Source organism: Seriola aureovittata, chromosome 21 (assembly GCF_021018895.1).
Source record: "Seriola aureovittata isolate HTS-2021-v1 ecotype China chromosome 21, ASM2101889v1, whole genome shotgun sequence".
NCBI classification, from domain to species: Eukaryota; Metazoa; Chordata; class Actinopteri; order Carangiformes; family Carangidae; genus Seriola; species Seriola aureovittata.
In genome coordinates this window covers 6,343,387-6,368,639 of record NC_079384.1, presented here as the reverse complement: position 1 = coordinate 6,368,639, position 25,253 = coordinate 6,343,387, and the positions used below count along the sequence as shown (strand labels likewise).

Genomic DNA, 25,253 nt, shown 5'->3' with positions numbered 1-25,253 from the left:
CTCCATGTTGCCACAGGAGACGCCTGTTTGATGACAGTCACCACAGCAATCACTGCTGATTGGCTCAGTTCGCCTCATCAGACTCTGGTGAGTTTTGTTACCGATAACAGATCTATCTTTTTTTATTAATCTATTTCAGCTTTTTTCATTGCACTTCTCTGTTGTGCTTGTGAACATTCTTGATTATAAAGCGGGTCTAGGTGTTATATAAATACTATGAAAGTACCAAAAGTTCAATCTGCAGAGGAAATGCAGGAAGCCTGTAATTTTGTGATGTCATAATGAAACAGTCGCTGCCCTCAGCTATGCCCCAAGCCTGGCCCACCGTCCAACCTCACAGGATTTGGTTATCTGCAAGTATTACCTGAAATCTGCTGTATTTTTACTCGATCTCTATCAAGGAATCTTATTAGTGTTTTGCTCCGCTGTTATTATGGCTGTGTGCTCACAGTTTAGAGATGGTATCCACCGTCTGGAGTAGGAGCTCTGAAAAAAGGATAAGCTGCTTAATGGCTTTGTCTCCATAGTTACTGTCCAGGTAAAGCATGTTTCATATATGCAGGGGTTTGCACTTGAACCAGGCCTTAGACTCTGCTGTATATCCCCACACCAAATCCAGCCGGAGCATTTTAGTCTGAATTTGAACATCTGTTCAGTTTACTTCAGTGCTGACTGACAATCGCCATGGTCACAACAAAAAAATATGGGACCTTTAAAATAACATCTCTACCATTATGAAGGATGTTGCAACTCAAAGCAAGAGAATATAACTGTTGAAAGAGGAAGTGACACATTCATCCTCTTATCGATGATTAGTTCAGCGCCTAAACAATAAAACACTGTTGGTGTTCTGTTCTTCGCTGCTGTAATGATCAATAAACTTTATTTCATCAGCTCTCCATCTGCCCACCTAGTTTTGGACGGTGTAATTTTATTTTCAATGTATTAGGTAAATCCTCTGTAGTAGGAGTGTTTATTGTCATCGGTGGTAGTCCAGGTTTGTGGACGTCCAGTAGTGGGCACTATAAAAAATACTGGTCAGCACATGTGGCTATAAAAGGCTCGATCAATTCTGGAGGAATACGGCAGCGCAGTTCCACTTCCTTTCATCCCGGTGCTGTGGCTGCAGAGCTCCATGGTCAGGCTGAAGACGTGATTGAAGGGAAGGGATGATGAAAGACGGATGGAAGAAGGAAGAGAAGGACTGCTGCCGTCCTATTTTAGATACATCTAATGGGAAAAACCTGATTGGTTCATTTGAGCATGCGTGTCTTTCCCACTTCCTTCTCTTCTTGCTTTGTCTTAACTGCTGTGAGCGTTTCTCTTGACCCCTCCTGAAGAGCTTCTTCGTCCTCCCTCTGTGTCCTTCTCCCAACCGTGACCTTGTCCCTTTATGCTGTGTGTTGTGGTGCCGCACTGTGAATTTGTGGCCTAGACAGGGAAGAAGCTTTTCCTGTCGCTGCCAATTCATGTGGACTGACCGCTGAGAGGTCAGAGAGGAAGTTAAAAAGATTTCCATCGATTCATCTCAACGCTTTAGATGTTTTTGAAAGGAAGAATGTCAGAAATGCCTTGAAACTGCTCTGTAAACTCTATTACATATTTCTAAAAAATTGTTTTCTGTTAACCTGGAGCTAAAAATTCTTTTCTTCATTTCTTTCTTCTTTTTCTTTTTTTTTTTTTTTTTTTTTTTATTCCTTTTTCCAGGAGATGCCTCCAATGCAGCTTTACCAATAATCCCCCAGGTGTGGTATCAGACCGGCAACACGAATCTCTGCGGACGAAAATACAGACATGGATGCGTTTTTTCCCTTTTCCTCTTAATTAATGAAGTCGTCTTGCAACTGTAAATTGAATCTGTCTGTTTAAATATGTGAAATAAATACTGTGATTTGCATGTCCCTGTTGTATTTGTGCAACAGCGGCTTCACATTACACTGATTGTTGTAGTTCTTTTATCAGCAGAGTAAAATTTCCTGATATTTGAGACTTCTGGGTCATCCAGACAGACATGTAGACAGACAGACATCTGAGCCATCTCACCCACTTATCTGAACACAAGCCACCCTGTACTTATCATCACAGCTCTGCTGAATTGCACAAATTGGTGACGCAAGACTCAGTGCCCTATTTTTGTTTGTTTTCTTCCCATATTTGATTTTGAAACCTCTTTGCATGTGCTCGCCCGCTCATCCCTAAAAACCGGGTTATTTTAAGCACCGGTCTGGATGTTTTAGCAGGGCAGGAAGCGAGCACAGTGCCCTTTCTCCAGTTTGTTTCTCAGGGATAAATACAGACAGACACAGCTGGGACAAACAGGGTAAGTCATCGGGACTGCACTTTTACCCCCTTGGGCACTTGTAAGATAACACAGCATTATTGAACTCCACCAAATATTTTATGTTGCCAGAAATATCTTCTTTCTGCCGATGAATACAAATAGTTTCCTCTTAAGCGATCACATTTTCAACCAAAAGTGCATATCTTTACCTTTTGTTATGCAGTGGAATAAAAACTAAATGACACACTCATACATACTTGAGCATTTCTCAGTTCGTTGTCCCTGCAGGGCTAAAGCGGGAGATTTAGTTGTTTTTTTTCTTCTTCTTTTTGCTTTAAAAGTCACTTTGAAAAAAAAAAGTTTTAAAAGACCAAGTACAACAGACAGAAAGTTAAAATGGAAAGCTCATTCAATTGTGAAAAATGTGGCCTCTGCCTGTCTAAAAGCTGATTTGTGTTAAAAGAAGAACAATATCTTCTTGTTTTTGTAGCTGGGGTTTTGCAAGGAGAAGTGTGTAAGTGTGTGTGTGTGTGTGTGTGTGTGTTTGATGGGGGGGGGGCAAAACAGAAGCTCTGGCTAAATGGCAGGTTTAGCCTTCCTTTCACTAATTTCCAACATCAGTAGAGGCTTCTCTCAGCCTGTTTTCTCTTCAGAGAGGGTAAAACACCCTGGAGAGCAACTCCCAGACATTGACGCGTAATTTTGTCAGAGTTCCATGTGCGTGCACACACACACACACACACGCGCACACACACGCGCGCACACACACACACACACACACACACCCAAACAGACGACAGATGTTCCAAAATACCACAGTAACAACAGCGCAGATGCAGGCTGGGAAATGCCCTGTAAGATCCTCATTGCCTCCCTATAAAGCTGCTTAGGGCTTTTAGAGCCGACACGGGCAACATACAGCGATCGTAATTTATGCAGCACACTGTATGTTTTCACAGGAATCAGAGAGGGGGAGAGTAAAGAAAAGGTGGCCTGTGAACGAAGGGAGGTGTTATTTTTCCCTGCGTGTTTCCTCATTTGAAGTTGTGCAAGAACTTGTATTTTTTTATTTTTTTTATTTATTTTTTTTTTCTTTCTTTTCCAGCACTGCCTTTTCTGAACTTGTGTCTCTCTGTAGATCAGCGTGACAGGGAGAAAAGTGAGGGATTCATGTGTGGGAACTGCAGCAGGAAGGAAAGTGCAGCTGGGAGATTTGCCTGGAGCGAGACAGACTGGAGGTCTGTGGCGAAAAAAGGCAGAGAAAGGAAAAGAGGAGGACGGAGAGAGGTAGAGAATTGACAGAGGAGCGAAGGAAATTTGAAGCAGGGATGAGATGAAGCTTGGGATGGGAGGAGGAGAGAGGATTTGATGAGACGGAGGAGGAGTGAGAGTGGACTTTACTTAAAGAAGGAAACAGACAAGAGGATGACAGAGGGAAGGAAATCTCGCCCCCCCACCCCCAAAAAAAGGGGATGTCGAGACAAGTCGCACTCAACACACCTCTACACAAGCACCTGTAAATCTGCACATGCCCGCCAGAAATCTGTGAGGAAGGCAGCTAGTTCACACACACACACACACACACGTGAATGAAAACTGGACTTGGACCTTCAATTGCACGCACACGCACACACACACACACACGTACGTTGCATCAGAGAGGATTCGTCAGCTGGAGGTGGTTTCATTCAGATCTGATGTGATAAGAAAAAGTCTCCACCCCTTCCTGCTTCCAAGGACTTGTGCTTTAACCCTCCAAGAGTGCGTGTGTGAAAAAGAGAGAGTGTGTGTGTGTGTGTGTGTGTGTGTTTTCTGCACCCTCATTGCGCACACTCTCAATCTTGCGAATCTGTCATTTGATGTTTGTGTACATACCTGCACAGACACACCCACAATGCACACACACGCAGACATACAAACACTCCCTCTCTACTCTCTCTCTCTCTCTCACACACACACACACACACACATACACTCTCTCTCGCTCGCTCGCTCGCTTGTCCTCGGAGCAGCAGGTCCCTGGAAGCAGCCAAACTGTCAGTGACTGCTGCTAACACATGCTTGCTCTCAGCTCAGCTCTTTCTTCGGCTGCTGCCAAGGGAGGAGGAGGAGGAGGAGAAGAGGAAGAAGAAGAAGAAGAAGAAGAAGAAGAAGAAGTGGGGCTGGAAGGAACAGACTGAAACACACAGATAGAGAAGAGAAAGAGACAGACTTGGACCAACCTCTGCCTGGCTGACTGTGTGGGAGACTGGAGGCAGCCCACAAGTGATGCCTCGCACACTCCGGAGCAGCAGCACATAGTCAGGACTTTCTTTAGGTCTCTCTGTTGTTTTTATTTCTCTTCTCTTTCTACATTTTCCTCTCTTATCTCCGATTCAATGATGAGGAGAGACCGTCTCTTCTTGGCCGCGACCCTCACAGCCATCTTCTCTGCTGACCTTTACTTCATTCTCCTGCCAAAGCTGCGGAGCATAGGACGAGGGTCAGGACAGTTTTGCTCATGTGGTCCCAACAACCTCACCCTCCCCAGGCAGGAGGGTCTCGCCACCCCGCAGCTGTCCAACTGGACTTCTGGGTCACCTCTGGTTGGCGCTACGACCGACCCCACAGACGGAGGCTCAAAGCTGGCCAGGCTGTTTGCTCACCCTCTGTATAACATCCAGACTCCGGCGCTGGGGCCAGAGGAAAGGCTGCTGCAGGCGGAGCAGCTGATGGAGTACTACAGGAGGAAGGTGTCACGGTGGGAAAGGTCAGTTACTGGTGTCATTTCTCAGGCTTCGGAAAAAGAATCCCATGTAGACACATTTGATTTTTGTGCAGAGTGCCATTAATTTTGCAACGTCCGTGTTACTTCACTTTATTGTGAAAGAAGGGCATGTTCATTTTGGCTGAAAAAAAATCCCACTAGTGAAAGCACATGTTGAGGCTTAACTGTGGTCCAGAGGCAGGGTCACTGACACGATGGCCAAACTCACGGCAGACACGCACAAACACATGTCCCATGCACATAAACACACTTTGTCCACGATAACAGATGTATACCCACAGACGGACAGTCAGGATGTGTAGACAGTTCTGTGTGTCATTACAAAAAACAAAACAAAAAAAAAGTCCAGCGTGTCGAGTGGGCTGGTGACAGAAAACCCTCACAAACATGTCACTCTGAGAGCTTGCATCTGGAGCGCTCTCTTTAAGGTAAACAAGGATTTAAAACTGCCAAAGCTTATCTTAATCTGTGGGAGCCGTAGCTGTCTTGGCTTGTGAGGCTGTCTGTCGATCCCGACACAGTGCACTCCCTCTGAGAGATACAGATTTTGGGCTCTTATGGTGGAAAATAAGAAGAAATATGAGCAACGGGTCTCCTCTCTCTGCTGCGGTTTAAATGTGCACAGAAACAATGGATAGCCCAAAGGCTTGCTTAAGACTTGCAATATCTTGCAACAACATATCAACACTGAAACAAACACACCTAGGGAGAGCTTTATGACGGGGGGGGCTTCTCAAATGAGCTGTTAAAACCGGTTTTATATGCATGCTGGAAAAAAAGGCTTCAGACTTAATTTCCTGGTCAACCTGCGTATGTGTGTGTGTGTGTGTCCTTCCTGGCAAACACTGAAAGTAATCACCACTAAAATATTCTCCACTTTTGAAACCCTCTGTTCTGCTGCACACCCTGTGGTCTGCGGTCTGCACTTGTCCATTGTCCTGGTTACCCTGATCTGTCTCTCCAGCCTGCTAGATGACCGAGGACTCGGTTGGATGACCAACGAACAAACTCCTATTTATAACCCTTCGCTCCATTATCGCAATATGTTATCCGGCCCGTGATGGAGTTTGTTTGGGTTGGCAGGCGACCGTGGCAGTCAGTGCGGTCAGCTCTGGTGATGTGGTGCCCCTCTTACCACAGACCTATTTGTTTTGCTCTCAGATTATTCTTGCACCAGCTTTAAGTTTAGCAAAGAGGAGAGTGGAGGGAAAGGAGGCAGTGGAAATTCAAAATTTTGTCGCAGCTGCTTTTCAGAACAATAGAGAGCACATAGGATGAATAGCAGAAAACAGAGTGTGTATAATAAATTTAATATATGACTGTATTGCCAAGTTGCTCTACAAAGCAAACCTGTTGAATGTACTTTGCACTCTGTGGCCTTTCCAAAATAAAATACTGCCCATTAAAAAACGTTGTAAAAAGAGTATATGTTGTATAGAATATATAGAGGATGTTCAGCATCTAAAGCTTCCCTTCGCTCAACGTCTCACTCCCCAGGCACATGAAACTCTACAGCGAAGCAGCAGCTGTCTCCAACCTCACTGTGACCGAACACGAAGTGACCTTTGACCCCGACGCCACCTGGCTGAAGTTCCACCTGGGAATAAGCCGCTATGCTCTGTACTCCCGCGATGACCCTGCTATCCCGCAACTGCTCAAGGACATGGAGAGCATGGCGGTCGTCAGCGCAGGTGAGGGATGGATGAATGGGATTCACAACATCTGTATGTCTGTAAAAAAAAATCCACTGTAATTGCTTAATGTAATTTGGAGTAAAACATAACGGCAGCCGCCCAGATGGTCCCTGCCTGTACCGCTGTAACTCTAAATATCCTATTTTTTCTTCTAGCTTTTCACCATCTAAGATTTATAATAAACTCTGCAGGTTGAGCTGTTTGCACAAGAACAGCGCCCCCCCCTTCCTGTTCTGTGCAGTACAGCAATATTCCTCCGCTAACATCCTGGCAATGAGCCCATCCAAATCAGTGGTGATCAATTACTGATGTTAAAATGTTAATATGATTATTGTGTGTTAAATTATGAACTAATTTATGTCTTACAGACTACACTCAAGATGAGAAGGCCCTGAAGGGAGCGTGCGATTGTTCCCAAGGTATGAACGAGGAGTTCTGATGTTATTTATCTCATATCTCATGTTGTGTCGCTCTGTATTTTGTGTACAACGTGTAACAGCATGGGTGTTCGATTTCTGACTGGATCCTTTGTTTCTGTCTTTTTCTGCTGTGCTTGGTGGCACCGTCAGACACAAACACACTGCTGCCTTTGTGATAGTGAGGATTTTGTTTTTCATTTGGCACCAAAATTCAGATTTGTCCTTCTGTATATAAGACACTTGCTCTGGGGCAAACAAAAAAAAAAAAAAAGGCGTTCATTTGTGTTCAAAGGCAGAGCTCTTAATTAAATGTTTGATGCCTGCATGCTCAGAGGGAAGCCAACGTTTTCAGGCTTCAACCTACACACTAACCACCACCTACACTGTCAAGCTGCAAAATGTATGGGAGGAGAAGTGAAAGTTACTGACAAAGTTACTTTTAATAGATGTTAAACTTAATAACCAGATATGGTGTTTAATAGTGGATGGAGCAGACATGTGGCCAGCTTTCACATAACTAATTCAAATGCATGTGTAAAGCCTGTAGTGTACTTCTCCATGTAGAAATATGAAATTGTATTAATGAAAGAGGTCCAATTTTTCATAATTTCCGATATGATAATGGTTTTATATTTAATATTTTACTGCAAGCAATGCATACATTTCTCTCACACACCTCAGTATTGATGTGAAGTCAGTTATATTACATGTTCTTGTCCTGGCTGTACCTCTCCGGCTGACCACACAAACATCTTTCACTGCCAAGAAGAAATGCAACAAAACAATCTGTCTCTCCTCTCTTCAAATTTAACCTTCACGAGACTCTCATTATTTCAGCAACCAAAGAGCGACGGTGATCAGTGGCCACAAAGGCAGTTTGATCCCCTTTGATTCATTTCCATAAAAAAAAAAAAAAGGAGAGATTGTAAACCCGGTATGATTGTTAACTATTAAAACCCTGGAGTTTCACAGGGCGCAGCAGGAGGAGGCGTGTGTGTGTGGTCAGCCCGTCCTGCTGCTGCAACATAATATACAGCCAGACAGAGAGAGAGGAACGCTTGTCGCCAAGAGCAGAGCAGAACGCAAGCTGTGCGACCAACAACCAATTACTTTATCACAGGGAACAGCCAGATCTAGAAAATATTCCACAGTTTGAACTTGTCTCTGTGGATTCAAGCTAAAAAAACAAATAATGACTCAGTTACCTGATGCTCAGTGTTCACTTTTGTGAAGTTTCCAACTACTAAACACACAATTACAATAGATATCAGACAGTTTCTACATATTGTAAAGAGAATGTCTTTATAAAGTTACCTGATCTCCACTAATGTGTACCCAACATCGCTGACCACCTCGTGCTTCTTTTCTCTTTCTGTCTCTCCATCATAGTGGTGAAGCCCAGTGGGCATCACCTGAAACTGGCTCTGAAAATGCGTAACTTTGCCAAGGCCATGTTCAAACCAATGAGGTGAGGACTGAATCCACATTTGAAGAGTCTCCGTTCTTCACCAAACACCATCAATAAGCCACTCATGTCAGTGTCATAGGTGACACATAGCACAAAAGGTTTAGATCCCACCAATACAAAGAAAATGTGGTTTCATTTGAATCCATTTTACCAGCTGATTCGGTGTCCATGAAAATGTTACATGAGGTTACATAAATTATATAACAGGGCACTATCATAATTCATGTCCTATGTTAATTTATGTCAGACTGAATCATCTAGTATCTCTTGAAATTACAGCATTTGTTGTGTTGATTATATGCTACTGACTATTATTACTGACAGCTTGATCACTGTGTATGTCTTTACGTCTTGGGTGTGTATGTGTGTGTGTGTGTGTGTGTGTGTGTGTGTGTGTGTGTGTGTGTGTGTGTGTGTGTGTGTGTGTGTGTGTGTGTATCAGGCAGCAGAGGGATGAGGAGACTCCAGAGGACTTCTTCTACTTTGTTGACTTCCAGAGACACAACGCAGAGATCGCTGGCTTTCACCTGGACAGGTGCAGCCTCATTATCACTTAATAGTTTTTCCTGTTTTACTATCATCTCTGTTACACTCTGTGTATTTTTAGTCTCCTCTCAGTGAATGTTTGTGGCAGTGATGCTTGGGGGTAATTTTAGTTTTGGTTGCACATCTGTCGTTTTATTGGTCCCAGTTATGGCTCTGGTTTATACTTAAGTGCTACAAATGTTCTTCGTTAGGCCCTTTAGTTTAAAGAGAGAATCCATGATGCAAATTTAAAACTAAAAAAATTTTTTAATCAGAATTGTTTTAGCCACACTTGCTGCATGGCTGTATGGATTTTGGTCTGCTTTTTGGTCGGCCAACCACTGTGGTCCAGACCAAAATATCTCAACAACTGTCAGATGGATTGCCATGAAATTTTGTACAGATATTCGTGGTTCCTGCAGAATGAATCCTGCTGACTTGGGTGATCCCCTGACTTTTGTGCTAGAACCACCATTAGTCTGACATTTATGGTTTTGAGTGAACTATCTCAACAACTACTGGCTGGAGGAGCATTGATGAATTAGATTGTAATATAAAAGATGCAGTGGAATGGCAGCATTCTTGTAATAGGATACCAATGATAAAAACAAAACAAAATGCAATCATTTCAAAAAATAAATAAATGTAAAAACAATTATGTATAATGTAAAAAAAAAAAAAATGTATATACATTTCTCCTGGTGCCAACAAATGAATCACCCGACCTCCACAAAGATTGCAACATGCTTGCCCAACCCAGGATTTCCCAACTAGCTGATCAGTATAAACCACAGTCTGTGGACACACACAAGGATACACACGCACACACACACACACTCTACGACTTTGTGTAACTGTACATTAGTTGAGGTAAGGTGATTCACTCTGAAATACAGTCATTTGAGCTAGACAGTGTCATTAAGAAGCCACACATAATAATAAGTCATCGCTTCACCACACAAGACAGAAAACAACAAGAGTGCCACGTCAACACTCCACTCTGTCAAACTGTTATTATCTGCTCATTATTTAAATATCTATTAGTCCTTTAAATATAAGAATCATTAACAGTTTCTGTCACTAAACACAAACAAGACAGACAGATCAGTTCTCTGCTCTCTCCTGTTTTTAATTTATGAGGGGGTGTTTTTAATCTGTAGCACTGTGTCATCTCTCTCTGTTGTGTCTGACTTGGCTGCCAGAAGTCCTTATCATTATCGCTCGCAATCAGTCGTTGGGGAATGCCGGAAATTTGAGAAACAGCAATTCAGCTTCACACACTGATTGTTGTTTGATTACTGTTTGTGAGACATGACTGAAATATGGTCCTCGGGGAGGTATAAGCTCTTGATAGTGTATATGAACCCAGCCAGCTAAATTACACAGCTGGCGGAGACTGTCAATAGAGTACATTCATTGATAAGAATCAGATGAAATGAACTGTGGGCTCAGGTGAAATGAGGTGAGGAGACAGAGATAAGACTACCATCATCTTCAGAGGGTTCACATTGCATTTATGTAAGCATGAACTGTGTGAACTGTCAACTTTCCCTTACACCTGCAATAGAGATACCTTATTTCCACAAGGGTTTTCTTTCGAATATCATCCATGTCTTTGTTAGGATCCTGGACTTCCGGAGGGTCCCACCGGTGGCTGGCAGGCTGGTAAACGTCACAGGAGAAGTCCTCCAAGTCACCCACAATGACGACCTTCGAGCTGTCTTCTTCACCTCACCAGGTAGAGCACCAGCACACCTGTTCTTAAGAAAGAATTTGACATTTTGGCAAACTATAATTCATTTTCTTGCCTCTTAAATAAGGCGATCAGTACTATTCCCATGTCTGTCCATTTAATATGAAGCTAACAGGTACAACCAGGGGACGGTTAGCTTAACTTAGCATAAACACTGGAAACAGGGGGAAACAGCTAGCCTGGCTCTGTCCGCAGGTTGGAAAGACAGCTTCCTATGAAGCTCACCAATTACAACATTATGTCTCTTCTGTTTAATCTGCAAAAAGAAAATCAAAGTGTAAAATCAACAAGTTGTGGGGTTTTTTTTTTTTTTTTGGGGGGGGGGGGGGCTTTGTGCCATACTACTTCCTGATGAGAGGCAGTGACTTTCTGTAGCCTAGCATGAAATAGTGCAGCACACAACCCCCAGTAAAACCACACCTTTTTGTTTTATTTTATTTATTTTCAGTAAGGATTAAACAAGAGACATAACGTGTTCAGTTGTGAGCTTTGGAGGCGCTATTAGGGAGCTATTTATGAGATATCTAAATATTTTTAACATCAGAAAGAGCCAGGCTAGCTGTTTCACCCCGTTTCCGGTTTTTATGCTAAGTAAGCTAAGCTAACCGTCTCCTGGCTATAACTTATCTTCGTATTTACCGTACTACTTTGTGAGCTTCTTCTCGTTTAACTCTCTGCAAGAAAATAAATAAGTGTTTCCTAAAATGTCGAAGCATTTGTTTCACGTGTCCTGTAGCTTGTGTTGCTTGTTAGGGTTTATACATTTAATGCCAAGCAAACGCAGCTAGAAATGTTTTATTCATGAATGACATCAACAATACGTTCAGCAGCAACTGTATCATGATAATATCATATGTATATCATGATATACAGAGTCTGCAGTTATGCCCCTATATCTTTATAAACAAAGCATATCTCTCTAAACCTGCACTTCCCTGTGAGTTATTTTGGTTCTGGTTTGATGTCTTTCTTGCTGGTGATAAGACATCCAGCTGTAGGGAAAGGCAGAGCTGATCAAACAGCATGTAATTGTATGTGAACAGGGAACTCATCTTGTATTACACCATTTTGCTCTGCTCCTCAAACAGCGAACAACACGTGTTTCTTCGCCAAGTGCCTGTATGTGTGTAAGACAGAATATGCGGTGTGTGGGAACCCTGACCTACTGGAGGGCTCCCTGTCTGCCTACCTGCCCGGCCTCAGCATCGCTCCCCGCATCTCCATCCCCAACCCCTGGATACGATCGTACACTTTCACCGGAAGAGAAGAGTAAGACCACAACAATGCATACTCCAGAGGAATTACATTTTATCCTATACTACTATACATGCATTTGATAAATTGTTGTCTTGTGCAACATGCAACATGCACAGCTAATCCAACTGTGGTGGCCTTCAGCAAGATTATAAATTCTAGTATTTTCAAAATAAAAGGCCACATTTCCCATATAGCCTGTTTATTCTGAATCAAATTGGATGTTTGTCTTTGGTCAAAGACTTTTTCTCTTTCATCCGTTCTTTCTTTGCTACACCACCCACTGTTTTTGAAACATATGAAGTGAATTTGCACCAGACTAACAGCAACGTCTTCCTTTCCTGTGCAATAAATCAACTAAGTGGGGTTGCCATTAACTCCACCTCCAACCCAATGTTGCAAGGAAATTCTAAGGACATTAAGGAGTAAATATGGACACTGTTTTATGTTAGCTCAGATAATATTCTCTGTGAATCCTTTCTAACTGCTCCTCTTTATCTGTGTGGGTTTTAAAGGTGGGAAGTGAATCCTTTCTACTGTGACACCATAAAGCAGCTGTATCCATATAACTCCGGCAACAGGCTCCTCAACATCATAGACATGTCCATCTTCGACTTCCTCATAGGTATTTTATTCCACTACATTATCTACTCTTGATACAACCAGTACACCTTTCACTGTCAGAAAACCTCTTTCCACACACTACTGTAAAGGTGTTGACCCTCTATCGCAGGTAACATGGACAGACACCACTATGAGATTTTTACCAAGTTTGGGGATGAAGGATTCCTTCTCCACTTGGACAACGCCAGAGGGTGAGTAGAAAACATTGTTGAGAATTAAATTATTGTGAAATTATATTTTATAGAAGGCTTCATGTGACATAACACCCTGTGTTCAGGTTTGGAAAGCACTCTCAAGATGAGATGTCCATCCTGGCGCCGCTATCTCAGTGCTGCATGTAAGTAAGATGTAGTATAGTGCAGCAGAAGAAGCTTTTTCTCTCTTTGTTTGTGGACTTACATTTGAAGGATTTCATACAAAAAATGTATGTGAACAATTAAAATGTTTCCTAATGTATAAATGTCTTTATACATAAGTTTTCATGTCAGGCAAACTTCTCTCTTCTCCGTTCCCTCCTCAGGATAAAGCGCTCCACGCTGCTGCGGCTCCAGCTCCTGGCTCGACCAGAGTACAGGCTCAGCGACGTGATGAGGGAGTCCCTTGATGGAGACCCTTTACAGCCGATCCTGATGGAGCCTCACCTTTTAGCGCTGGACCGCCGGTTACAGAAGATCCTCCGAGTCGTCCAGCGCTGCGTCCGGAGGCTGGGCGAGGATGAGGTGATCACCAAGGACTTTATCAAATCCACAGCGAGACCTCAGACTGCCACAGAGATGAAAAAGACCAGGTAACAGAGGATGATAGGCTCGTCCCTCCTGCTTTTTGTACCACAGAGGACTTCATGGTGAAGCACAGTCACCTTTTCAGCAAACAAGACCCAGGTGGTTTCGATTTAAGGAACAAGCCATAAATGGAAGACGCTGTGGAATCTCATTGGGGAGGTTCAGAATGTGAATCTCTGCTGGCCTCAAATTCCTATCTAAGAGGGAGACGCACCTTTATTTCCCTTCGTTTCTCTCGTGGTCATAACTTCCCCCCCAAGGGTGCATTTTATGACAGGGCTCTCAAGTACCCTTTATGCACATAGATCAGGGTGGTTAGAAGGTTTGTACATATAAATTAAGGCCTTTTAAAGAACAATTGAAGACCAACGTCAGCTGGAAAATTAGCTGGGAGAGTAAAAATACAGTAGTGATGCTAATACAGAAGATTTCATTCATACATGGAGCCACAGACACGCTCTCACCGTCACACACATCAACATCAGCAAAGAAGTTCACACAGGAGAGCTGTGATGCACTGGATCAGTCGTTCGTCAAATGAACGCTGACTGTTAGAAGAGAGATGTGTGTGTCGTCCATGTGATGTTAAAATTAGAAAATAAAGTTATTTTATCTGATGACAGCTGTTTTTAAGAAAAGCTATCACCTGCAAGTAAAAGTGTAAGCTGGTTTGTCTATGTGTGTGTTTATCTGTGTGTGTGTGTGTGTGTGTGTGTGTGTGTGTGTGTGTGAGTGTGTGAAAGAGAAAAGTGCTACCTATTAAACAGTCATTTAGTTTACTCCACCCCATTTTCCAGACTTGTAATCCTTCTCTGTCTCATCTGAGTGTTTAAACAGCTTTACGACATCACTGTCAACTAAAACAGGCTGAGGCAGAAAAATGTCAAACTTAAAGCAACGAACTAATATCTGTTATGTCCCAACACTATAATAATAATTGTGTAGCAAACCAAGTTTTCCATTCTTCTACTTTAATTTCTAGTATAAATATCTGAGTGTGTTGTCCTCTGTGAACATGTCTGAGCTTTGGCCTTTGTTGTTTTCTTTGTTGTTTTCCAACAATCCTGATATGTTCCAAGATGTGAAGTCAGACGAATAACCACAACTATTTTTAAGAGATCTTAAGAGTTGGTCCAATCTTGCCAAATAAAGTCAGACATCAGCCTGACAAAGCAGGCAGAGGGAGGTTGATAAGCCTCCATATCATAAAATGTGCTCTCAAACACAGGTACATCCAATCCTACTACAGCATTTATGCAGTATATCTTCACTAGCAACCTAGCAACAGGAATAAACATTTTAAAACCGTCAAAAATGAAGAATGGCCAATTAGAAGAGGAAGGAACAGATTGAACTTTTCCAAACTCCAAATAACCATGTGCAACAATTTTTAAGCAGCAATGTTGGTGCTTCCCAGAGCCAAGTACAATTGTCAATAATCAAGTTTAAAACCTTTGCTCATTGTTTGAAAATATCACTGCATGGAAACATGACCTAAGTTGTCTAAAGCCATAAAATGCTCTTAAAGGAAGACCAGAGAGAGAGTGGATCATTAACCAGACCAAGTATTGTTTAAAATAATGAGTTTACAAGAGAGGAATGAGAAAGGTTGTATATCTAAAATGTAGGTATACAGTAAATTAAGAATAAAAGGCTTTAAGTTTTTGTGTAGGAAGGAATGAACACCAGTGATAGTCAGGCGTTTACAGACTTAGGGCACTATTATGCTTCCCCCTGGTGGACACATTTCATATTACATCTTTTTGAGTACACACTGGGCCGGCAGGTCCCAAACTGCTCCTCACACTCAGAGAAAGTCTAATCAGTTTTGCTCTTGTTGGTGAGATTAGAGCTGAAAAAATACGTTGATTCATAGAAAAGTAATCTGCAACTATACAGAATAATTGTTTTCGTGCAGAAATGTGCCAAATTCCCCTTTTACAGCTTTCCAATAGTGAATATTTGCTGTTTTTCTCTCCGTTTTATATAATTACAACAAAGTATCTCTGGGATTTGGATTGTTGGTCTGACAAAACAAGACGTGAAGATGTCACCTTGGACTGAACTAGAATGGACATTTTTCACTATTGCCTGATATTTTATAAACCAAACAATTGATAGATAAATGAACAGCAGAATAATCTATAATAAAAATAATTGTTGGTTGAAGCTGTAGGTGGATTTCCTTCCAAACAAATTCCACATCATTCAAACCAGTGACATTAAAAGTACAGTTTTGGTAATAAGCATCATGAGCTGCAACAAATCTCAAATAAATAACGAAGCCGGAGAAAAAGCTGAATCATTTTTACTTTTTTATTGCTTAAACTGCCATCTGGAACAATCTATACCAAAAGGAGAAACATCTTTGCACATACAGGAGGTCAAACTGAATACAGGGTAGAATACAAAAAGAATGGTCCTCTGATCGCCTGCAGCTCTCTTGCGCTGCAGGACTAACAAACTCACTGAAGGTCGGGCTAGCAGGAGTGACCAACTACTACTGTAAGCCCAGGTTAGGTAAGCTAAGGCAAACCGGGACAATTGCAGTGTGGCTAAAAACATTTTGGAATAAAACCGATGCTGCTGCTATTTACATGAAAACAATATTTCGACAAAAAGGTGAATCGAACCCTCGCCCCTAACGGAGTCATTTCCTGTGGATCAGGATAAACAGGATGTGTTGCCAATGGACAAGAAATCCACATGTAACCACATCCACAAGGACAACCTGAGGGTTAGGGGGAACAGATGAAGATGCTTGATTTAACTGTAAAGAAAAATACACTCATGTCCATTCACAAAAACTCTTCTCACTAACCTGACTACCCTGCAATCGGCACCAAAATCAAATCTTCATAGACGTACAAACATACATCTCAATTCTAAGCGCATTCAAGTGCTTTGAATGAGACAAAACAGAAACTGGTAACAGACAGTGAGGCAGGAATGAAGAGTTAAGTCTATAATCCATAAGTCAACATTGTGTGATTTGGTAAAGATCTTTTAAAAAAAAAAAGTAAAGAAAAGAAAAGAAAAGAAACGACAGACTTAACATTTTATGTCATCTAACTAGTCATGAAGCAGTTAAGCTAGGGAGTAACAAACCAGATATCTGACCTGCTTCTGCACGCAGCTGCAGGGCATGGTTTTTAAATTCACGCTTCCATTCATACCGGATCACTGGATGCCTAAAACATCATTCCAAGTAAGCATAGAGAACAGATCACAAGCTACTCTGATGAGAAGACAGCCACCTTTTCAAATAGGCAATAAGCAATGACACTAATTTTAAATAAATACCTGCTCGCTCTGCCTGTCAGCTCACCTGTGATGCTTTGATGCATAAATACTTCAGATGTCCTAAAAATCCATAAACCATCTCTTTATTTATTTTTTTTTTTTTTCCAAGACTTCACTTCAATAAACCAGTAGTTACCCTTTTGATCTATTTTAAAAAGTTTTAACCCATGACGTTTTACACAATACAATTACATACTGTTTTGTCAGTTGACAAGAAGAAGCATTTATTTACTTTGTGGCACTGGACACCTAAAATAGAATTTATGGAAAAATAAGTGTTTACAAAAGACAGTTAAACATATTTTTTAAAATCACCATCACTCCAAACCATAAGTTTATCATTTAGTCAATGATAATAATAGAACTATGATCGTTTTAACTATACTATGATAACATTTTGATTACAAACCATAGCAGAAGAGTGAAGTTATTTGGTATATACTAAAAAATTGAATACTGAAATACACTTAATACTCTTGTTTTTTTTTTTCCCTTTCTTTTTTTTGTTTTTTTTCCTCAGAGTAGTCAAGGCAGTTCTTGTATGGTCAATCTACCGATTAAGAGGACAATAAGGGTAATAACTACTTCCTGTTTGGAACTCCAAATAGTCAGGGAACAGAACGCGCACTGCATTTCCACGGCTATGCATCTTTGCGTTGTGACAATAATCAACATTTGGCACTAGCCTGGTAGCTGCACAATTAAATAAAAACCTTAAGTTGCACAAGCTCTCTCAAATTAAGCAAAATCATCATCTCATCATACCAATCAGGTAAGGTAACCAAAAATAACAAATGGAGCATCAACACAGCTGAAACCTAAAAATAAACAAAAGTTGAAGCAGTCATATTCTTCCTGCCTTCTCTAGTTTCTAGGTTCTGCTCTACGCTGTTCATCTAATCGGGCTAACTGATGTCAGAAAGGAAACTCTTAAACGGGGAAGAAGCATTCCTCTTCGCTTCAATCTACAACATAAATCCGTAACAAATTCACCAAAAGCGCCATTGTAAAGTTTGATTGTCCTGTCTCATCAGTCTGAGACCCAAATGTTTTTGAGATCTCCTAACAATCCCGCTTTGTGTTTAAGTCAAAAAGAAAGCGTAACCAGCAAATACATATATAACATAGGTAACATGTGATGTAACTGTGCCTACAAGGTAGCGTACAGCAGCTGGTACAAGCGCTGGTGAATGGCTAAAAGTCACCTCTGCCTGACGGGTGATAACAACAAAATGATCTGTGTGTGTGTGTGTGTGTAAAACAAAGAGGGGGAAGAAAAAAAGTGAACAGAAAGAAGAAGAAAGTGACAAAAAGCAAATTGCATTGGTGGACCCTGGGTCTAAAAGGAGAGGAGAAGGGAGAGGGGTGGAGGGAGGGAGAAGGAGGGGTGCCCCCCTTCAGACAGACAGCGAGACGAAGCTGTTGTACTGTTGGATGTTACGTTTGAGAATGTCTGAACAGGGACCCAGGACGCGCTCGAAGCGAGGCCGGTCGAGCTTGACACACTTCAGGGGGCCGCGGGCGACCACGGTGGCAGCACGGGGACGGTTCATCAACAGAGCAATCTCACCTGGAGAGAGGAGGAAAACACATACATACACACACACACACACACACACACACACACACACACACACACACACAGTTTTAAATATAAAAAAATGGTAATCCTTCTGCAACGTACAAACAGAATGTCTTTGACAAAACCTACAGGGAAGGGCCAATTATTAATGCAACAAAAATCCCATTTTTAGAGCCATTAGTGCAGCGTTTCTTTTTCACTTACAACAATGCCACAAAAATAATAAAACTAACTGATTAAATGAAATAAAAGGCTGCTGTCATGACGTGATGATGCTTTAGTTCTCACCAAAGTAGTCAGATGGTCCTAATCTCCCCACTTCCACAAATTCCTCGTTCTCTGAGCGACGCTGCAACACAGCTGCAGAACCCTGAAGAAGACACACACACACACACACACACATCAGTTTAAATGCACCCGAAGAAAACTCATCATTATCTCCATAAGGGTTCATTTGTAAACAACTGAATGATTGAAATCCATCTGATACAATTAAATAGGTTTTGAAATCATTGATTACCCTTTACAATAACTGAGTTAAAAGTTAATTAATCATGCTTTTGTTACATATTAGCTAAAATTTTTTTTTTTACCTTTATAATAAAGTGTTACCAATTAATTTTAGGGACCCTGAATCATCACACTCAAATGACATATTAAGACATAATTTTCAATCAATTAAACAAATGAACACACAAAAATAAATGAATGTTGGCTCTGTCAAAAAACTTAAAGTGTCATCAGTTTAATACCAATAAGCAAGAATAAATTTTATATTTTGTTTTATTTATACTTTGTTCAAATTAGAGTTACAACTAATGATTATTTGATTGATCTGCAAATCATTGTCTTGATTAATAAATTAACAACTAATAAAACTCCTATTATAATTTCCTTCAGTCAAGGGTCTTGCATTTGTCTATTTGTGTCACCCAAAGGAAGCCAGTTTACTGCGATAATGTTAAGTAAAGAAAAGAGCAAAACTGATCATATATAAGAGGCTGGAAACATTAAATATTTGGCATTTTATTAAAAAAGTACTTAAATGATTAATCAATAATTAAAATTCTTGTTGAATGATTTTTTGTGACCACTCATTTAATCAACTAATCATTTCAGCTCTAGAAGAAATGTGTTGAGGGTGAAGCAACATTTTTCCATCACCACCAGAGGGCGTGCGTGTACGTGCGTGTGTGTGTGTATGTGTGTGTGTGTGTGTGTGTGTGTGTTGAAATAGTTCAGCTGAAATCACGAAGCAGCATTAAGTCAAGTGGATCCAAAACCTTCTCACGTGTTTGCTGACACTGGGGCAACTAAATACAGAACTGATTAAATAAAACAACCAAAGGCAATGGACATCCCAACAACATAAATCATCTGTGCTTAACAAATGATCTTACCCAGTCATCTCTTCAGACTTCTGAGGTAAAATCCTGGTATTGTGACAAATCTAGCCAGTATGAAGTCGTGTGTGGAGAGAGTTAGTGATCACGTGTTTACCTCCAAGATGATGAAGAACTCATCTCCAGGCTCTCCCTGCACGACAATCTTCTGTCCATCCTCAAACTGGACGGGCTCCAAGGCATCAGCGACTGTCAGACGCTCCCATTTGTCAAGAGACTCTGAGGAGGGAGAACACAGAAGAAAGTTCTCAGCTGAGATGAAAAATCTCTTCTAAAGGTTATTGGTTTTGTTTCTAGGTGAGGTATTTTTGTATTCTCTTTCAGGTTATTTTAATCTCAGCACCAAGCACAAGTAAGATACTTGTCTTATTCTATTTTTAAGATTGGGATGAGGCTGATTTTTAAAAAAATTAACCCACCCAAAATGGACACTTTCCTGAGGAATTCCTCATACATCTTCCTCTTTCTCAAAGTGCTTCCCTAAAGAGAAAAATATTTGTATTAGTGTAACTGCGTAAAAATTAAACATTAAGAATTAAGATTATACATTTTGAAATAAGAGTGATACCACATCACATAGGCATTCCAGTTAATGAAAGTGAGATGACTATTATGAGGATATGAGGTTGTTCCAGTAGCAAAAAAAATAAAATAACTGAATATGAAAAGAAAAACAAGAAGAGACCAGAAACATTTCCCAAACAAGCTTTATGAACAGTGGTCTTCCTCACCATAAGTATTCTCCTGTAGCTGTCTCTGTCGATGCCCCACAGCTTGACATTGGTTTTGGCTCTGACTGTGGCCGCCCTTGGAGTGCCGTAGATCAGGGCTAACTCTCCGAAGCTACCGCCTTCTCCAATGCTGGTCACCCACTCATTGTTCACATACACCTGTCAGATTAGCAGTGTACAAACCAAGGTATTAAACTGCTGCAGTGGCAAAAAGCAAATGGATAAAGGAAAAACTAAAACATTCACAATATTTTTGTTAGTAGTTAAACATCTCTCTCTATCCATGTTGAGAATCAGATACTCACATCCATCTCCCCTTGGTCGATAACATAGAAATTGTCACCTTCGTCACCTGAATGCAATACAATGATAGTGTCAACATCACATTCATAAAGACATGCTTCAATTTGGAGTTATTCTTTATTCAACTTAACACTGAAAAAAATGACACCCTACCCTGCAGAATAACCGTTTCCCCAGCGATGTAGGTGACTGGAAACATTGCATCAAAAATGTCACTGGAAAGAAAAAGATATGTGAGTTGATAAGCTGCACGCAGCTAAACAAAAACACCCAAACTCCGTCAATGAACGGTTTCACAGGTACCTCCTCTCGTTGTCATCCAGGTGTGAGAAGAGCACATTCTTTTCGATAGCTTTGGCCAACGCTGCCATCGTCTTGTAGTCTTTTGGAATGACCTTAGAAGACAACGCACCCACATGTTACGCGTTAGGGTGCTTTCACTCGCTCAAGAGTTTCAACCAAATATATTGCATGTAAACTTTACATAACGCTGATAGCATCAGATTGTTTCTGTAGATGTAACTTGTTGCGACACTCTTGTGGACTTCGCAGCTGCTTGCTTGTACCTTTCTGACATATGAGGCTGCATCCTCCTCTGTGTAAACCTCTGCACTGAAGGCTCCTCTCCGCCGGCGACCCTTTACCACAGGGTTCATAGGTGGAGACACCTCCTCATCACGTGAGTCTGAACGGGAATTGCTGGCCTTCTGTTGGTTCTGAATCTGCTTGGCCTCCTCCTGGAAGGGAGGGAGGGGAATGAGTCAGTGAGGCAAAGCCAACAGGGTTTATTGCTGCTGCAATTCATTCCAGTTAAGTCAAGGCTTATTAATAAAGCAATGTGTAATTAAATGCTACACAATGCATATCAACACATAAAACACAAAACAAAATAAAATGACTGCTAAAACTACTGTGAGGTTCCTCCTTAAGATAACCCAGGGTTTCAGAACCATCCAAAGGCCACAAACATATATAACCAAAAACATTTACAGCTAAATTTCTAAGTCTTTGTATAGTTAAAAATACACTCTACAAGGATTTGAAGGTTATTGTCAGGTGAGCATCTAAAAAAATCTGACAAGAGGTTGATAAACTACAAAAGATGTGTAAGAGAATTAAAAAAAAGAATCCTATCTTGAATAAAAATGGTTCTACAAGCAGTAGTTTCAGGAAAACGTTTGTAACCAATTCATAGTAATTAAATATGAAATTTGATTTATTGTATGTGCAGTTATGTGTTTTAATTGAATTTAATTAATTATCTAATCAAGAATCAATATGTGAATTTGCCTTACTACATTTTTACTGGTATTTATAGTAAATGTAGCATATGGTTTTGAACATAGCTTCTGTAAGCCTGATCCCAAAGTGTACATATACACTTAAGAAGTCCAAAATCTTATCCAAAACATGTATATACTGTTTATAGAAATCATGTATTATTTTCCTCATACACATATTTTTTTCACTGTGTACAGTTGCAGAGTGAATGAATCAACATACATAAACAATTGGGAAGACCAAATAACAAAAATTGAAGCTCGTAGTTGTGCGGAAATAAAGTAACAACTGACATTAAAGTGGTGTCAGCATGTTAGGTAGAGAGCTAATTAACTTAATTTGAATATATTACAAAATATTTAAGCTATTGCTATGTGACTCTTAGCCAAACTGCTGCACTCGGAAACAATGACATAAAAAGTTATAGAAGATTTAATCCAAAACATGACTAGCAAAAGTAATGATAACATCATGGACATACAAAGTGCTTCAAGCTAAATGACTGGGAAATCGCTTCGTCTGTGACATCCACTGAGTTGAAATGACAAACTGATTTAATAAGGTTGTATTTTTTGGCCTTAGAAATAAAAGGAAATACTGTCTGACCAAGTGTAAATAATTGCAGTTTATGACAGAAAATAATAGGTGGTTTATGAGACGCCAACTGCGTGGTGTAAGATGAGAGTATATGATGCACAGCTTTCACTGTATAATGATTTGCTTTCTGTCCACTGACCAATAAGGTTAACCAAAAAAAATCCAATAACAAACACACACACAAACCTTCTCCAGCCTCTCGAAGTATTCCCTGAGGAAAGCCATGGGCCTGTCTGGCCTGGAGGTGCACAGCTGGACAATGCAGTCCTTCAGCAGCTGTTGAATGTTGTGTTTCTGCACGTACTGCTCACACTCCCTCAGGCTCCGCTCCTCCTCACTGCTCGTACTTCCAGATGCCATGACGACAACTGCAACCCTGCTCTGTGGCCTCTAACCTTTGTTCTGGAGAGAGTGGACAGTAATGGGAAGAAGGAGCATGATTTCAGATCATCACTGTACGACATGGATTCACTGGATTACCAGAGAGCGACACAGAGTAAAAGCGCCTGTGTGTCGTGATGAGAAATGGACAGACAGAAAACGTGAGAATGTGAGAAAAATAGAACCAGAGTGAGAAGGCACAGAAAGACGGGGTGGTGTTTTGGCACTATGGAGCCTGAGTGCTTCTAAGTGTCAGGAGTGAAAACTGGTCATATGATGTGATCACACAAATTTGACTACACACAACAAAGTAGGACAGGCACACTGTCTGTGTTGGGTTTATTTACTCAAAACAAGTTAAGTTTCCCACCAACCTGAATGAAGTCTTCTATCTCAGTAACTGGCTATGGCTGAAACAGTATTATAGCCAAGGCCTAATTTTAGACGAATGGTTAAGTGAAGGCCAGTGACTCAATCCACTGTGAAACAGACTTAACCATAAAACGAGTGCACTTGCATGAGGTTTCAACATTTCAGGCCACAATACTGTTGCTGAGCAAAATAGCCTGACAGATCATCTGATCAGTCTCTGTGATATCAGCTTCTTCAGATAGCTCTGAAGAAAGGCCTCTAAAGCCCTGCTGTAACCAGTATGTGCATTTTAGATGAGAAAATGAGTGAACAGCAAGTCCTGTGGAGAAAACAGACCAATCCATCCTCTCCTTGCAAGTGTATCATGCATGTGCATCAGTATAATAGGATTTGGATAATTTCTAATCTGACAAGGCCCAAGGGAGATTACTAGCCATGTTATCAAAGATGAGGCTGGCACAAGCTTTATGCAACTAACTACACTTGTGGTGGAAACTTGGCAGGCTTGCTTTACTCTAAACCTACCATAGGAATAACCAAGTGATAAATGATACTGTTTACAGACCAGGTGGTATAAATTAAGAGCTAAAACTACAGGCAAGATCCAACAACAGGGCTCTTCAGTCTAATATAATTACTAAGTTTTATTAAATTTGAAATCTTTAAAGTATTCAAAGAATACAATTAACATGTTAATTCTTTAATTCAGTTACTGAGCTGCAGCATCACCTCTGCTGTCCACTACGAAGCAGGCTGTCAATTAAATTAGAAAAAACACAGCGGTACACAAATGACCTTGCTGTGCAACTGACAACGTACTATACTCGAGGATGGATGATATAACGCAGCCAATAGTGTACGGACTGAGTAAATGTTATCGCCTTTAGAGACTGTGAAGCAAATGCCCTGTGTGTAACATCGTCTAGGTCAGGAAGGCTTCATGAGGAGGCTGACGGCTGCAGCCAAGTAACTTACAGCGAGCAGACTAATACTGAAATACTATCTACCCAAAATACAAAATAACCAGTAAACACAAAATATAAATGGATAGTAAATTAGTTACACCTTTGCTTAACTATTTTTGACCTACGTAATGTTTGAGAGTGTGTCTAGTTTGATGCCTAGCTGGCTAGCTCCGTGCAAAGGCAAAGCTCTCCTCCAATGACGCCATCTTGAGTTCTATCATAAACAAACGAGAGACGGAGCAAACAAATTTCACCTATCCAGAGGTCATATGTTCCATGAACTGAAAGAACGCAAATACTCACAAGAAACTGTAAATTCTTGCCGAGCCCTTCGGTAGCGACTCGGGATGGATGATATTTTTCAAAGCGTACCGTTACCAGATCCTCCTCGCTTCGATTTTTTTCCCGAGCCCTGGACCGCTGCCCCACCGGATACGGCTGAGAACCAATCAACAGCCGTCACTGACGTCAATTCTCCTCGTTCTGACATGTGAGCCCGTAACCCCTGGCAACCTTAAAGGAGACTGCACGGAAACCGTGACGTCAAGGAAATAGTTTCGAAACAAAAAAAAATCCATTGATATCTGATTAAAAACTTGCCCGATTACGGGAATCTCTCTGCGTTGTCTTTATCGAGAGCTTTGTAAAACCATCTGGTTCACCGCGGTGTGCATGGACTTCTTTGATTTCACATATGTGCCGCAGAAGATTAATTAAGTATTTCTGATTAGGGTGTTCTCTTATTTTGGGGACATTGGATGCATGTCT

At 41.0% G+C, this 25,253-nt stretch overlaps 3 protein-coding genes and 1 long non-coding RNA gene across 4 annotated transcripts in view; 2 read left to right on the top strand and 2 right to left on the bottom strand.

Moving 5' to 3' along the window:
- The window catches only part of LOC130161903 (WD repeat-containing protein 49), a 17,669-nt gene extending 13,696 nt beyond the window's left edge, over nucleotides 1-3,973 (top strand). The window contains exons 18-19 of the mRNA XM_056365275.1: nucleotides 1-87; nucleotides 1,708-3,973. The exon at nucleotides 1-87 is cut by the window's left edge and continues 31 nt beyond it. Of these exons, the coding sequence (XP_056221250.1) occupies nucleotides 1-59 (59 nt within the window). The 3' untranslated portion in view covers nucleotides 60-87; nucleotides 1,708-3,973. The remainder of the gene's footprint in view (nucleotides 88-1,707) is intronic.
- LOC130161940 (uncharacterized) overlaps nucleotides 1-4,628 on the bottom strand; it is a 10,502-nt gene extending 5,874 nt beyond the window's left edge. Inside the window, exon 1 of the long non-coding RNA XR_008826205.1 lies at nucleotides 4,504-4,628. This is a non-coding gene — a long non-coding RNA (uncharacterized LOC130161940). The remainder of the gene's footprint in view (nucleotides 1-4,503) is intronic.
- fam20a (FAM20A golgi associated secretory pathway pseudokinase) lies at nucleotides 4,293-14,242 on the top strand. The gene is made up of 11 exons (XM_056365301.1): nucleotides 4,293-5,030; nucleotides 6,546-6,739; nucleotides 7,111-7,161; nucleotides 8,551-8,629; nucleotides 9,072-9,164; nucleotides 10,777-10,892; nucleotides 11,996-12,176; nucleotides 12,677-12,786; nucleotides 12,895-12,976; nucleotides 13,063-13,122; nucleotides 13,306-14,242. The coding sequence occupies exons 1-11, from the start codon at nucleotides 4,660-4,662 to the stop codon at nucleotides 13,574-13,576; spliced, it is 1,608 nt and encodes a 535-aa protein (XP_056221276.1). The 5' UTR covers nucleotides 4,293-4,659; the 3' UTR covers nucleotides 13,577-14,242.
- Nucleotides 14,243-15,869: 1,627 nt separating this feature from the next.
- LOC130161922 (cAMP-dependent protein kinase type I-alpha regulatory subunit) lies at nucleotides 15,870-24,947 on the bottom strand. Its single transcript, XM_056365318.1, has 11 exons — nucleotides 24,789-24,947; nucleotides 22,954-23,169; nucleotides 21,456-21,626; nucleotides 21,193-21,284; nucleotides 21,043-21,104; nucleotides 20,892-20,938; nucleotides 20,587-20,745; nucleotides 20,275-20,335; nucleotides 19,953-20,074; nucleotides 18,741-18,822; nucleotides 15,870-18,440 (listed from the first exon to the last, which is right to left on the bottom strand). The coding sequence occupies exons 2-11, from the start codon at nucleotides 23,125-23,127 to the stop codon at nucleotides 18,268-18,270; spliced, it is 1,143 nt and encodes a 380-aa protein (XP_056221293.1). The 5' UTR covers nucleotides 23,128-23,169; nucleotides 24,789-24,947; the 3' UTR covers nucleotides 15,870-18,267.
- Nucleotides 24,948-25,253: the final 306 nt, after the last annotated feature.